Below are 14,381 nucleotides of genomic sequence, written 5' to 3' on the forward strand. Positions count from 1 at the left end.
GTGTACTTTCGGTAAGGAATGTTATCCACTACCTTTTCGTATTTCTAAGGGATTCCTGAGCTGGGATTCGCCTTTCGATGGCTACTAACCCTGTACCATTCCACAATGAATGTTACAGCCCACATCAGGCAGTACCCACCTCATCTTGTTAGACGTGAGTAAGTCCACCTTGTAAATGACATTGTTAGGTGGTTTAATGGTCGTGTGCTGGTCTGCGTGCCATCTTGAAACATCAAATGTCTTCACCAGTATATGAGGGGTGTGGTATTTAAAATGTCTTCTATATTTTAGTAGCTGGTTACGAATAGTGGGACTTTAAAACAAGTCTACATATCTACATACTGCAGACTAACATAATCAGTCAATATATATATGTGTATATTTACATAATATATATATATACATATATATATACACATAGTAAATATATATATGTGTATATTTACATAATATATATATATATATATATATATACACATATACATACACATAGTAAATATATATATATATATATATATATATATATATTACACACACACACACACACACACACACACACACACACATATATATATATATATATATATATATATATATATATATATATACATACACACATATATATACATACACACATACATACATACACATATACACACACACACACACAATTATTATCAGTCATCCTAGCTTCATTATAAGGAAGGCACAAGTGAAAATAATGTAAACCCTTTTCCAGGGTCCCAGAAAAAGCGCCTTCAGCTGTAGGGCACTCTGGACTTACATCTACTACCAGATTCTCCACTTATCTATACTATGAAAAATTGATGTAAAATGTTGGGACTAAAATGAAAGCCAAGCAAGGGTACAATAAAGCTGGAGAAACAAAAATTCAAAAGCAAAAAGTGCAGAAAAATAAAAAATAAAAATGTACACACAAACATGGCTTACCTATAAAGGGGATGGAGGCCAATGAATCCCCAGGTGAACTGGAAGTAGAAGCTTTCTTCTGTTCTATTCTTTTGATGTGAACTTCTCGTCTGGCATCATTGGGTAACCAGCAGGTAGTGTCAGTTGCAGGTGCAGGTGCAGCGTCCGGGTCATTCACAGCAAAGATGTAAGACTGCTGTCTTATAGGCTGTTGGGTCTGATGACCACTTGGGGATTTTTCCCTTAAAACCACTGGATCCACGGAATTAAATTCCATGCTCAAGTCATAGTCTTTAGCTTTGGGGCTTTGCCCATTTTGAACATCCACTTTATCAGAGGTAGCTGAGCCAGCAGTCACCTGTTTCACAGGCTTTGTGGGAATTGGCGTAGAGGAGGTAATTGGGGATCTGATGATGGAATCAAAATGGGAACTAGGAGAGCCGTCTGCTGGGGACACTGTCTGCAGGTTTAATACACCACTTTTATTAATGTGGTTTACCACTTTTTGGTCTTCGACAATTCCATCATCTCCCTTTTTACTAGGATAGGGTTTGGGACCATAATTAGAAGAGCTTCTCACAGAATTAGCTTTAGAAATTGGAAATCGTTCAGACTGGATTTGTCGGGAGTTGGGTGATCGAAAAGAAGAACTGTGAAAGTCCCTTGAGACGGGGGTGCTTTTCAGGTCAGTGGGAGCTTTTTGCAAGGGATGTGCTGAAGGTAAAACACGGCCACTCACTCGTCTAGTGTCTGGACTATAGGCAACAGGTCCCATCGGGAAGTTTGGAGAACGGAGAGACATGTGAAAGGAATGTTGCCTAGATCGTTCATAAATGCCCCGTCTGTCATCTTGTTCAGTAAATCCAGTCCATTTATAATTGTGCTTTCTTTCGCCATTATACTCCGGAATATCTGCATTATAGAGGTCTAATCTGCCCCCTTTTCTGGATGTAAAATCCCATGACTTAGATTTAGGGCTTCGGGGAAGCATGGCTGGTAATGGTATTGCATCCTGGGAAGCACTGCGAGGCCAATCTTTCATCAGTGCTGGATCCTCTAGCCGTTCCTGGGAAATACTCCGCTGCCTTATCTGTGCATGGTGTGTAACCCTGTCATGAGAAGTACTTCTACGTCGAACTTGAACAGAAGAGCGGTTTGGCAAAATTTGATTATAGTCCGTTTGGTTTTGAGAGGCTGCTCGAAGGCTGTCCAACCTCTCCTGTATTGTTCGACAGCCATACATATGCATACGTCTATTGTCAATGTATTCTTTATATGTTTTGTAATTCCTCCAGTCTATTTGCTGGTGAGAAGCGTAAAGATTGGTAGGGGAAGGTGATTCGCCGTGACCAAGCACCCTTTGACTATCCATATTGTCGGATTGCCCTCCATACATTGGGGGTTTCCCAATTAAACCGGAACTATCCATTTGTCTGGAGTCGATAGGCATTGAGGAAGCAGCAGCAGAGGGTGATGCTGTGGTTCTTGGCGTTGTTATAAATGTGCATTTCTCGGTTCTGTGCAAAGGCACAGAACCATTAGACGAGAGGTTAAAAGATAGAAAATCTTCTCCATGCAAACTTTCCCTAGGACTATCCATGGCAGCCGTTTGTCCACCATAGCTTAGAGGTTTGCCAATGAATCCAGCATTGTCCATTTGCCTGACTTCCACTGGCATTGATGGAAGTCCAGCAGAAGGCGGTGTTGTGGTCCTCGTGCATGGCTCAGTCCTATGTAAAGGACCAGTACAATTTGTTGTAGCCAGTGACAGATCTACAACTTTCCCAGAAGGCACAATAACAGTTCTCACAGATTCATTGATGACACATACAGCAGTATTGGACTTAACAATGTCCGATGGTGATGGAGGCACTTGTATTTCTACATGGTGGTTTTTGTCCGGCTGCACAGGTTGTTGCTTAGACAGTGATGTGCCTGGAGGTGGAATCTCAGCCGGTTGTGCCATCACTGAAGATAGAGATTTTCTTCGGGGATAGCATATAGGTGGGGGTTCTGGGATATTATTTGCTTTACCACTAAAGACATAATTTCCTTTTCGGTAAGCATCCTGGGAATATGCCTAGAAAGACAGAGAACAAAGTTAGAAACTTTGGACAACAAGGAACACAAGCATAACAAGAACTGAAAGGTCTTCAGTTTTTGGTGAAAGCTACAGGTTGGAATCGCTGATTAGCTTCTTAATCTTGGTGGCAACAGTGGAAAGATCTCTTCCCTAGAGAACTTGGCTCGTTCAGAGCCATTACTAGGGTTGGCCATACATTATTTGATTTTCTTATTCAATTTCCTTTAGAATTACCTTCAACTGTAGTGCAAAGGGCATGCATGATTGAATACAAAGTGTTTAGGTTTGATCTCGATATATGGTTTGGGTAAAGCTAAAAGGAAAATTGTACAAGAAAATTGTATAATGTAAGGCCGGCCATAGATGGAGCAATTTAATTTCCTGAAACAACCCACTTAATTCCCCATCAACACAAATCTTGTTGATACGGGAATTCCTCCCACAAAGCCATTGTGTTCTCCTGGTGGGGATGGTCCCATCAAGACAGTGATTATTGCTAGTGGCTACAACAAACACTAGTGTAATTGCAACTTGGGTACAACTGGCCTGCCCATACATTGTTTGAATCTCGGTCAGTTCAGCAGAAACGGTCTATGGCTGGCCTAAGCCAAACAAGAGGTCTCACATCTACTGCTGGATTTCATCAGCTGTAACATGGAAAGTCCAACAGCGTGGGCAGAAACGCCTTGATAAAACCACAGCAGGTAAACAGTGCTTGAAATTATAGTGGAGGGATCTTACTACCAGAGATTGGTTATTGGAGTAGTTGGGTGAGGGCTGGTTCACACTGGTGCGATGTGAGAACCCTGCAAATCCACTGCGGGTTCCCGCATCGCACCCGACTTGCACGGCAGCTCACACTGCCATATCTGAACTGCTGGGCAGTGTCATACAATGTTAGGGAGTGTCATACAATGTTAAAGACTTCCCCAGTTCAGCTTGCATATCGCACTGCGAACTGACAGTTCGGACATGAACCGGATTGCATAGGGGCAAAAACCCATGTGATCCAATTCAGCTCCGGAAAGAAATAAGAGTCCTGTGCACATTTGGACCGTATGCGGTGCGATTTCAGCCATAATATCTGTATGGCTGAAATCGCATCACACAGACATCGCATGTGATGTGAACAGCAGTGCGCTGCGAATCACATGCAATGTATGGCATTGCACCAGTGTGAACCGGCCCTTACTGAACCTGTCGGTAACCACCAAAAAAAAAAAAAAAAAAATTCTATGGATTTGCCATTTAAAAGGTCTGCTCCCCCACTGTTCTAAAACATCGTATTGGAAAACACAAATAAACCACAAGCTCTATACATAACACAATATCACAAACGTATGGTTTTAAAATGATTAAGGTGTAACTGCATGCAAAGTGCTGGTGTCACCATGTTACAAAGTAAACACAAGTTAAAACAAACCAGCCAAAGGAGCAGGATGTAGTGACGGATCAGTTAAACAGCATTAAACGAGAGCCACCAAGAGCAGTTAAGAAATTGTCGTTAATGGGATCCAAAACAGATACAAGTAATCTGTTAGCTAAGCTTACCTTGAGCCTCAGAGACCGACTACGTTGAAAAAGAGTTAAACTAAATTCTCTCCGCTTTGCCCATTTCCCTTTAGCATCAAAATGCATTTCAGCAATCATGTCAAAATGAGCGCAGCGCACGTAGGGATTACAGAAACAAGGGAAATCGCAGTCGCTGGAATGCAAGACCGGCTCACAGAAGCATAGCAAGACAGGTTTAAAGGTTCCAGTTGTGAGCAATTAAGAACGGACTGACTGCAGTGACTGTCAATGCAGTAAAGAAAAAAATCTATTGGCTTGCCGGAGGTTTTTATATAGTACAGGTGTGGTATCATATTACAGCAGTTCCTGCTCTGCCTGCCTGTGACATGCTTACTGCAAGGAGCGACCAGCCTGCCTTTTTCTTTCCTCACATTTGCATTCAGAAGGTTATAAAGCTCAATGTTTGCAGTCATAAACACAGCGAATACTACTACAAGGCAGGGGCGAGGTTTTTTTAGCCTCCTGCAACATACACAGACAACACAGGGTTTCCAAGCACAATTAAAATATTAAAAAATAAAAATAAATAAAAACAAACAAAATTAAATCAATCTGTACAAGGTAGTGCATGCACATCTACACTTAAACAAGACAAGGATTCAAGAGACAGGCGTAGTTACAAGCGGTTCCGGTGTTAAGGAGCTGAGGGTGTCAGACATATTACATCAAAATGAAAACATTCCATAGAGAGACAAGGCTCATGTGTGTGTCTTACCAGAGCTGTGACATCCTTTGGAAACTGCAGCTGGGCAGGAAATAAAGCATAGTAAGAAAGGAAAAAGGAATGAAAAAGCGGCTTATTGATGTAAAGACTGAATTATGTTGTCATATTGATGCCGGCTACAGAGAGCTAAAAATACATGTACACCGATTTCTGTGGAAGGTACCAAAAGAAGCACAAGGGCGGTGGAGCAGATTATGCATTGCTATATCCTCCTATGGCTGCTCGGTTCTCGCACACATATGCTCATTGTGAGGATTGCTCTCTGCTGCTAGAGGACGAAGAAAAAAAAAAAAATAAAGAAAAATAACACCTCTCTGGCACTGCTGATGTGCATCCCCTCCTGCAACATGTAGGTTGCCCCACCGCTTCATACAGATCCTTCCTTCCACTACAGCAATTAAAGCCTTTCGCTCCCAGAAGCTCTCAGTAGCATGCAGCTTGTGGATGACGACAGTGATGCTCTATTATGCATCCCGAATAGTGAGGCTTCTCATACAGACGTGGCTATAGGCTCAGCTCTCAGCTGACTGCAAGCTGCCCCTTTTCCACATTCCAGCTAAAATTAGAAAGATGCTGTGGAGGAAATTGCTTCCCTATACCCAGATCCCGGAAAAATGCCTGTCCCAGACGTTATTAATCCAATCTGCGAATGTGGCAGCTGGAAAACGGAGGCGGCTGCAGCTGGACTACACATCCCAGCATGGCACAAATGAGGAAAGTTTTAGGCAATTTTGGCTGGCCAGTTATCATGCAATATTTACAAACTGGCCATTTCAAGCTTGGGGCAGCTGCACTATGTAAAGGGTAGGGTGAGATTCTTAGAACGCAATTCTTTTTTTTAGAATCCTCAATATATTGCCGAGAAATGTACTTGGAATGTTAAATAGGAAGGGTTTTAAAGATTTGGGAGGTTGCCGAAAAAAATCCACCAGAAGGATGGCAGAAATCGCTAAACCAATCTTTGGTTGCTTCTTTATACTCAGGAAAATGGCTCATACCATTTCAATGGTGTGAGTGGCAAATGTACACAGCTACTCAAGTTAAAGTGGATGTAAAACCTCCATACACCCAGTGAAGTGAACAGCCTCAAATGATACTCAGGGATGAAACCAATCTCCCTACATAAGTTTTACATTTATATCTGCTGTCTTCACATTTATATACAGTTTAGAAAGTTGCGATCGTGTTAAAAGATTTTCTCTACCTGGTTAATACAGAGTTTGATCTCTGGGCATACAGCCAAGATGGGTAACACTGCTGATTGGAGGAAAGGCACACACCCCCTCATCCTAGGCAGAGGCTCTAAGGAGTTTTGTAATAGGACCAGCTCTCTGCTAATCTATTATAGCAACCTCCATGGACAGCAGATTCAGGCTGCATTTGTCTAAAAAGACTGAGAATTTGCCAGGAGTTACCAGGCTGATAACAGATGAACAGTTCAGGAGAGAGCTACTGGACTTGGCTCATTGCAGATATATGTGCCCAGCTCAAATTTCATAAATTAGGTTTACATCCACTTTAATGATGACTGTGGAAGGAACGGATGAGCGCCATGAAGGCTGTGGAAGGAATGGATGATCGCCATCAAGGCTGTGGAAGGAACGGATGAGCGCCATGAAGGCTGTGGAAGGAACGGATGAGCGCCATGAAGGCTGTGGAAGGAACGGATGAGCGCCATGAAGGCTGTGGAAGGAACGGATGAGCGCCATGAAGGCTGTGGAAGGAACGGATGAGCGCCATGAAGGCTGTGGAAGGAACGGATGAGCGCCATGAAGGCTGTGGAAGGAACGGATGAGCGCCATGAAGGCTGTGGAAGGAACGGATGAGCGCCATGAAGGCTGTGGAAGGAACGGATGAGCGCCATGAAGGCTGTGGAAGGAACGGATGAGCGACATGAAGGCTGTGGAAGGAACGGATGAGCGCCATGAAGGCGGTGGAAGGAACGGATGAGCGCCATGAAGGCGGTGGAAGGAACGGATGAGCGTCAGCAAGGTTGTAGAAGGAATGGATGAGTGCCATGAAGGCTGTGGAAGTTATGAATGAGTGCCATGAAGGCTGTGGAAGGAATGGATGAGCGCCCTGAAGGCTGTGGAAGGAATGGATGAGCGCCCTGAAGGCTGTGGAAGGAATGGATGAGCGCCATGAAGGCTGTGGAAGGAACGGATGAGCGCCATGAAGGCTGTGGAAGTTATGAATGAGTGCCATGAAGGCTGTGGAAGGAATGGATGAGCGCCCTGAAGGCTGTGGAAGGAATGAATGAGTGCCATGAAGGCTGTGGAAGGAATGGATGAGTGCCATGAAGGCTGTGGAAGGAATGAATGAGTGCCATGAAGGCTGTGGAAGGAATGAATGAGTGCCATGAAGGCTGTGGAAGGAATGAATGAGTGCCATGAAGGCTGTGGAAGGAATGAATGAGTGCCATGAAGGCTGTGGAAGGAATGAGTGCCATGAAGGCTGTGGAAGGAAGGAATGAGTGCAATGAAGGCTGTGGAAGGAAGGAATGAGTGCCATGAAGGCTGTGGAAGGAATGAATTAGTGCCATGAAGGCTGTGGAAGGAATGAATGAGTGCCATGAAGGCTGTGGAAGGAATGGATGAGTGCCCTGAAGGCTGTGGAAGGAATGGATGAGTGCAATGAAGGCTGTGGAAGGAATGAATGAGTGCCATGGTGATCGATATGAAGACAGTGGCCGGAATTGATGAGCTCATTGTCCATTTCAATTTTGCAAAGTGGATTGGCTGCGGTAAAACTGTCGATGTTTAGGACAAATCAAATATCTCGATGTGCAGCAGAGAAACACAACATACAAACTATTTTCAAATTATTATTAAGTGAGGCCGTCTAAATATTTGGCACTGCTTCAGAATCTTTTAATTAACAATGAATCCCTAGTTTGCGATCGCTCGATCGATGCTCGAAACGGTCAGAAAAATTATATCTGCACCTTCATAACCTCATACTGCTTCATTAGGACTTTCATTCAGGGTAAAAGCAGACTTAGCCATTACATACTGAGGGCATACACCAGAGTGTCAAGTTTTGCCACAAAGCGATTACAGCTAAACCCCAACACCTGGCTTTTTTATACCCCCTGGCTGCAATACTCACCTTTAATCAGGAGCTGTCCCCCACAATACCTCTCCTGCCACAAGAGGTCCTCAGTCTTCTAGGTTGATGGTGGGGGTGCACCAATGGAGACAGGGCTTTTCAACACAGATCTTAGGCCCCTTAGAACTGGCTCCAAGATTTGTCCAGGCCTGCAGCCAATCCAAAAATCCAAGAAATCAATGTGCCTAGGCTGTTCAAATAGATGTTAGCTGGTGTATATTTCCATTGGCTACCCACTATTATGTGTTTCCTCCTGAATTCATGAACAATCTTGTCCTCCTATCTTAGCTTGATTTGTGGATAAAAGACAGAATAATTTATACTTGTGATTCAGAGTCTGTAAATGATGGAGTTTGTTCTATTGCCAGATCACACCCATACAGGGCACAGAGGCCATGTCCATGTAATCACAGAGCGGTAGGATTAAATGGCCTGTAATCTGTCATTTGTGTATAGGGAAACACTGCACTGCTACTACTGAATATGTGCAGGAATCAAACAAGCAAGGCCATATCCCTGCATTCTTATTTTATGTTAGGGGTTCATCTATTTTCTTAAAGCTGAACTCTACAGATCTAAAAGACACAAACTAACATGACACCAAGGGGGTTATTTACTAAAGGCAAATCCACATTTCACTACAAGTGCAAAGTGCACTTAAAATTGCACTGAAAGCTCACTTAAAAATTGCAGTCGCTGTAGATCCGAGGGGGACATGCAAGGAAGATAAAAAAACAGCATTTTAGCTTGCACATGTGATTGGATAAAAAAAAATCAGCAGGGCTTCCCCTCATTTCAGATCTACCCCTCAGACTTACAGCAAGTGCACTTTGCACTGGTAGTTTTTAGTGGAAAGTAGATTTGGCCTTTTGTAAATAACCCCCTAAATATCCTTATTCTAAAAAAAAAAAAAAAACACACAACAAAAAACAAAAGAAAAGAATATGCAACCACTACTGGAACTGTAATGTATTATTTATAACGTTTCTAATGTGTTTTTTAAACCTCTAATTTTCTTCCTTATTCTGCTTGTTTGGGATGAGTAGTGTTTGTGGGGATTGGGGTAGTGTTGGTGATAAAACAAATGTAAAGGCAGCCATACAGGTGTCTACAGTTTTAAATACAGCCAAAACTTGGCTATAGTTACATAGTTAGGGCCCTTTCACACCAGCGGACGAACGGTCCGCTTTTCATAAGTCCGTTTATGGACTTACAATGGTTCCCTATGGGATCACGGCCGTTAGCGGATGGAGCATCCGCTAACGGCCGTAATCACCCGCCTCCGCCAGGATCCGGTTTTTCAGACGGAAGAAAACCCTATTTTTCTTCCGTCTGCCGGATCGGATTGGATGAACACGGACATACGGTCCGTGTTCGTCCGATCCCCCATAGGGGAGAGCGGAGGAAAGACAGGGCGGTCCCTGCATAGTGTGCGGAGACCGCCCTGTCAGCTGCCAGCTCAGCGGGGATTTTACGGACGATCCCCGCTGAGCTTTTGCGGACACACGGAGCGGATCATTACAAATTAGCCCGTGTGAAAGGGCCCTAATAGGCCAGGTTTGCAAGATAACTGAAATACATCACAGGTGATATCATTTGCTGCTCAGTGATTGCAGTATTCTAGTCTGCAGCTCCTCAAGGTAATACATAAAAACCCTGGCCTGTTAGTGGGCCCTGAGGACGGGGTTGGTGACCACTGCTTTAAAGTGACCATCACAAAAAATAAAAGAAAGTCATTGTTTACTTCTCATGCTGCCATCAGGAATAATGGTACTGCAATTGCCACCAGCATACAGGAGTTGTATAGAGCCGATTGTCAAGTAAATCTATTGTGGGGGGGGGGGGTACACACACACACACACGCTGCCTTCAAGTCATATCCATCTACTCAGGGCCGATTTTACCACTAGGCAGCTGCCTAGGGCACACTGCCACCTAGGGCACAGCCATGCCCTGTGCTAAATTGCTCTCATGTCACCTCCTCCCCCCCCCCCCCAGGTTTGATGTCACCACTACAGCCGCCGTCCCGCAGAAGTGAGCTGAGATTCTGGCACCAGACAAGGTCATTCACTGGATGATGATGATGACCGCCACTCAATACAGCTGAAGCCAGCCCAAAGCCCTGATTGCTGCCCGTCTTCGCCAGCCAGCATGAAGCTTGGGGTGGAGATGTCAGTGGCAACACACATCACAGGGGGTATAGTCTATACAGAGCAGTGTGTGCTGGAAGCCGGGCAGTTTGTGTGGGAAGGGGGGTGTAGGGTTAACGGTGGGCAGTGTATACAGGAAGGGTAGTGTAGGGTTAAAGGGGGGAAGTGTATACAGGAAGAGGGTGTAGGATTAAGGGGGGGGGGGGAATGTATACAGGAAGGGGGGTGTAGGATTAAAGGGGGGTGTGAATGTATACAGGAAGGGGGGTGTAGGATTAAAGGGGGGCGGGAATGTATACATGAAGGGGGGTGTAGGGTTAAAGGGGAGTGGGAATGTATACAGGAAGGGCGTGTAGTGTTAAAGGGGGGAACGTGTATACAGGAAGGGGGTGTAGGGTTAAAGGGGGGAACGTGTATACAGGAAGGGGGTGTAGGGTTAAAGGGGGGAATGTGTATACAGGAAGGGGGGTGTAGGGTTAAAGGGGGGCGGGAATGTATACAGGAAGGGGGTGTAGGGTTAAAGGGGGGAATGTGTATACAGGAAGGGGGGTGTATTATTAAAGGAGGGAAGTGTGTGCAGGAAGGGGGGTATGGTGTTAAAGGGGGGCAGTGTGTGTTTTTTATTTTTTTTAGGGGTGGGGTGCAAGTAGCTGGTCTTGCCTAGGGGCCCTGCATCTACCAATTTCTCTGCCTTCTGAATCACCGACATGGAACAGGTACATAGATTGGTACAGTCAGAAGTCCTTAGCTCCAATATATTCCTTGATCAGTGGCTCAAAGTAATGAATTCCTAGAATCTGCATGACAGCCAGGCAACTGGTAATTTTAGGAGGAAAGAAGAGCACTTGCCGCCTTAATGCTTCTCTGATGACAGGTTTCCTTTGTTACTTTGCCCAGTAAGATGAGGTTAATTAAGTACAGGAGAAGCAGATGGAAGTAGGAAGACCCAGACTTATTTTTTAACAGTGTTCATCTCTGCGCGCCTTATACGCTGTGTGAATGACTCCACATTGCGAGGTTACAGTAACCATGAAGAATCCGTTATTTCAGCCTAATGCATAATCACACAAAACATCAAGCATGGCAGTTGTAGGATCATAATGAGAATATTGTCTATGAAGCCGCTTGGTTCTATCACATGAGGATTACTTATTCAAATTCAACACTCTGGAAGTTGTTTAGAACCTAGGAAACCTGTGAGGATAAAAATATGGGAGATGCCATTGCCGAATTGGTTTTAAAGCTGCTGGCTCCAAACCCGTCAACCGAATATTGATTTCACTACCTAATAAGTCACCAGCACCAAACAAGATTGCAGGTCAGTAGTTCAAAATCTTAAAAACTTTGCTGGCTGCATGCTTGCTCCATGTTGGTTGCTCACTAGGTAGTAAAGTCCACTTTAACACTGAACTTATTTAAAGAAGGGAGTATCAGGAACATACAAAACCACAGAACCATGCACGACTACATGCTAAAGCGCTGCGTAAACTGTTGGCGCTATACAAATCCTGTATAATAAAAATGATGATGATGTTGATCGATGATGAAGAGGACACTTCTAAGGTCCCTTTCACACGGTCGGACCGTTCGGGTCCGTCTGTCAATTTTGACGGCAAGGCCTGACTGGCCGCTCTATGCATGCCTATGGAGCGTCAGATGTCAGTGGAGATATGTCCGCCGATATCCGATCCGCCAAAATCAGACGGATGGCGATATGTCCCCATCCGTCCATGGATCAGGTGAGATATGATGAAAACGGACATGCTGTCCATTTTTATCAGATCTCTCCATAGGAGACAGCGGCGCTGCACAAGCCCCTCCCCGCTCAGTGGAGATCAACGGAGAGATCTCCCGCTGAGCCGGCGGACTCCATAGCGACGGAGTCCACCTCGTGTGGAAGAGGCCCAAGGTGTACTGGATTTGCACCAGGAGAGCCGTCCTTTGCCAACCATATGGGCAGCCATGAGGAGTGGCTCCAGCCAACAACACAGCTTTGGATAGCAAAGGGAAGGGATTAGAACTCCTGTCAAGGTTTTACTACCATCTAGGAATCTGTTACTTAGATTTCCCCTCACTTCCCGTCCTAGAGCCAATCTTTCACCATATAGGAAGTGAAGGAAACTCTTTAACCACAACACAGAAATAGCGGGGAAAGGCTAGAACCGCTGCCAGTTTTTCATTGTGGTCCATTTTCATGTTGCCACTTTTCCCTGACTTTCCTGGGGAAAACTCGGAGAGAGCCACAAATAGAAGTAAAATCTGACAGATTCTAACACGTCACCACTATGAAAAACGAAAAAAGCTATAAATACAATTTGAGCCTAGGTTCACACTGCTGCGAATTAAAACATTTTAATTTTGATTTGCGATTTTGCCGCGATTTCGGCCGCAATTTTATGTAAATCGCGGCCCGAAATCACAAAAAGTAGTACAGGAACTACTTTTTGAAATCGCAGATGCGGCGTCGCACTGATTAGGACAGTGCCATTGCCGACAATTGCCGCCGATTTGAGATGCGATTTGACATGTCAAATCGCATCTCAAATCGTTCCAAATCGTACCCAGTGTGAACCAGGGCTAAAGGATAAATTTGTGGCATATATGTGAAAAAAAACAAACACCCAATGAATGTAGCTGTGTGTGCCATGATCACCCTTAGTGTTGATCCTAGCTTGATTTTCGAGTCGCAATACAAAAGAAATGTATAAGCGTACAATATTGGTGACAATTACAATTCTATTGTGATCTCTGACAATCGAACACCAGGTAGTGAGTGCATCATAGATGAAAGCAATAAAAAAAGATGACCTGTGTGAAACTATGGGTAAAGTCTAGGGTTGTCCCGATACCACTTTTTTAGGACCGAGTACAAGTACCGATACTTTTTTTCAAGTAGTCGCCGATACCGAATACCGATACTTTTTTTAAATGTGTCCCCAAATGCAGCCATGTCCCTCACATATGCAGCAATGTCCCTCTAGCCATGTCCCTCACATATGCAGCCATGTCCCTCCAGCCATGTCCCTCCATACCTTTGCCGCCGAAAGCCGCCGCATGGAGAAAATCACAGCATTCATTTGAATAGCTGTTTTGCCCGCGTGTATAGACACTCCCCATTGCTCGGGATTGGACAGATCACGATCACCCATCCAATCCCGAGCAAGGGGGAGTGTCTATACGCGCGGGAACACTACAGCTATTCAAATGAAAGCTGTGATGTTCCCGCACAGCGTTTAACCCATGCGACGGCTTTCGATGCGGCGGGGGGGGGAAGTATTCTATTTAGGTATCGGGGGTATTTGCGCGAGTACGAGTATCGGTATCTGGACAACCCTAGTAAAGTCCCAAGAAAAAGTCCAACAAAAAAGTGGAAGAGAAGTCTTGCTGCTTCTGGTGGTAGAGAAGAATCCACAATAGATAAAAACTGAGAAAGAATATAAAAACCTCCTGCATTATGAACTACATGGGATGAATAGAAAAAAGAGTCAATCATACACTTACAAGGGAGCCACTTTGATAAGGAGTTCAAAGCACATTATAGATCCTAAAGGTGGACATAGATCCCCAAAATGTTGGAGTTTGAGTTGACCAGCAACAAGCAACCCAAGAGTATTCGCTGCTCTCTCCTTTAGAGGTCACCAGTCCGCTAAGAACACACTACCTCCTACCACCCTGGAGTGGGATCTCTAGTGCATGCCTGCACTTACTGTGCCTTGATCAGCTTTATCCAACTAGTTCACTGCTGGTCACAAATGGCCATATTGGATACCATTCAGGGCCAGTTACAAGCACAAATTCCACAAATAGCCTGCGA

The 14,381-nt window shown here is 44.5% G+C and overlaps 1 protein-coding gene across 4 annotated transcripts in view; it reads right to left on the bottom strand.

Moving 5' to 3' along the window:
- ARHGAP21 (Rho GTPase activating protein 21) overlaps nt 1-14,381 on the bottom strand; it is a 239,263-nt gene that overhangs the window by 62,510 nt on the left and 162,372 nt on the right. For 2 of the 4 annotated variants that reach the window (XM_040352528.1, XM_040352527.1), the window contains exons 7-8: nt 5,301-5,330; nt 952-3,010 (exon numbers count right to left, since the gene is read on the bottom strand). In XM_040352528.1, coding sequence (XP_040208462.1) covers nt 952-3,010; nt 5,301-5,330 — 2,089 coding nt within the window. Of the gene's footprint in view, nt 1-951; nt 3,011-4,564; nt 4,793-5,300; nt 5,331-14,381 lie in introns of those variants that run through there. The other 2 variants (XM_040352531.1, XM_040352529.1) reach the window with 2 other exon arrangements.

The sequence above is a fragment of the Rana temporaria genome, chromosome 5 (genome assembly GCF_905171775.1).
Source record: "Rana temporaria chromosome 5, aRanTem1.1, whole genome shotgun sequence".
NCBI lineage: Eukaryota > Metazoa > Chordata > Amphibia > Anura > Ranidae > Rana > Rana temporaria.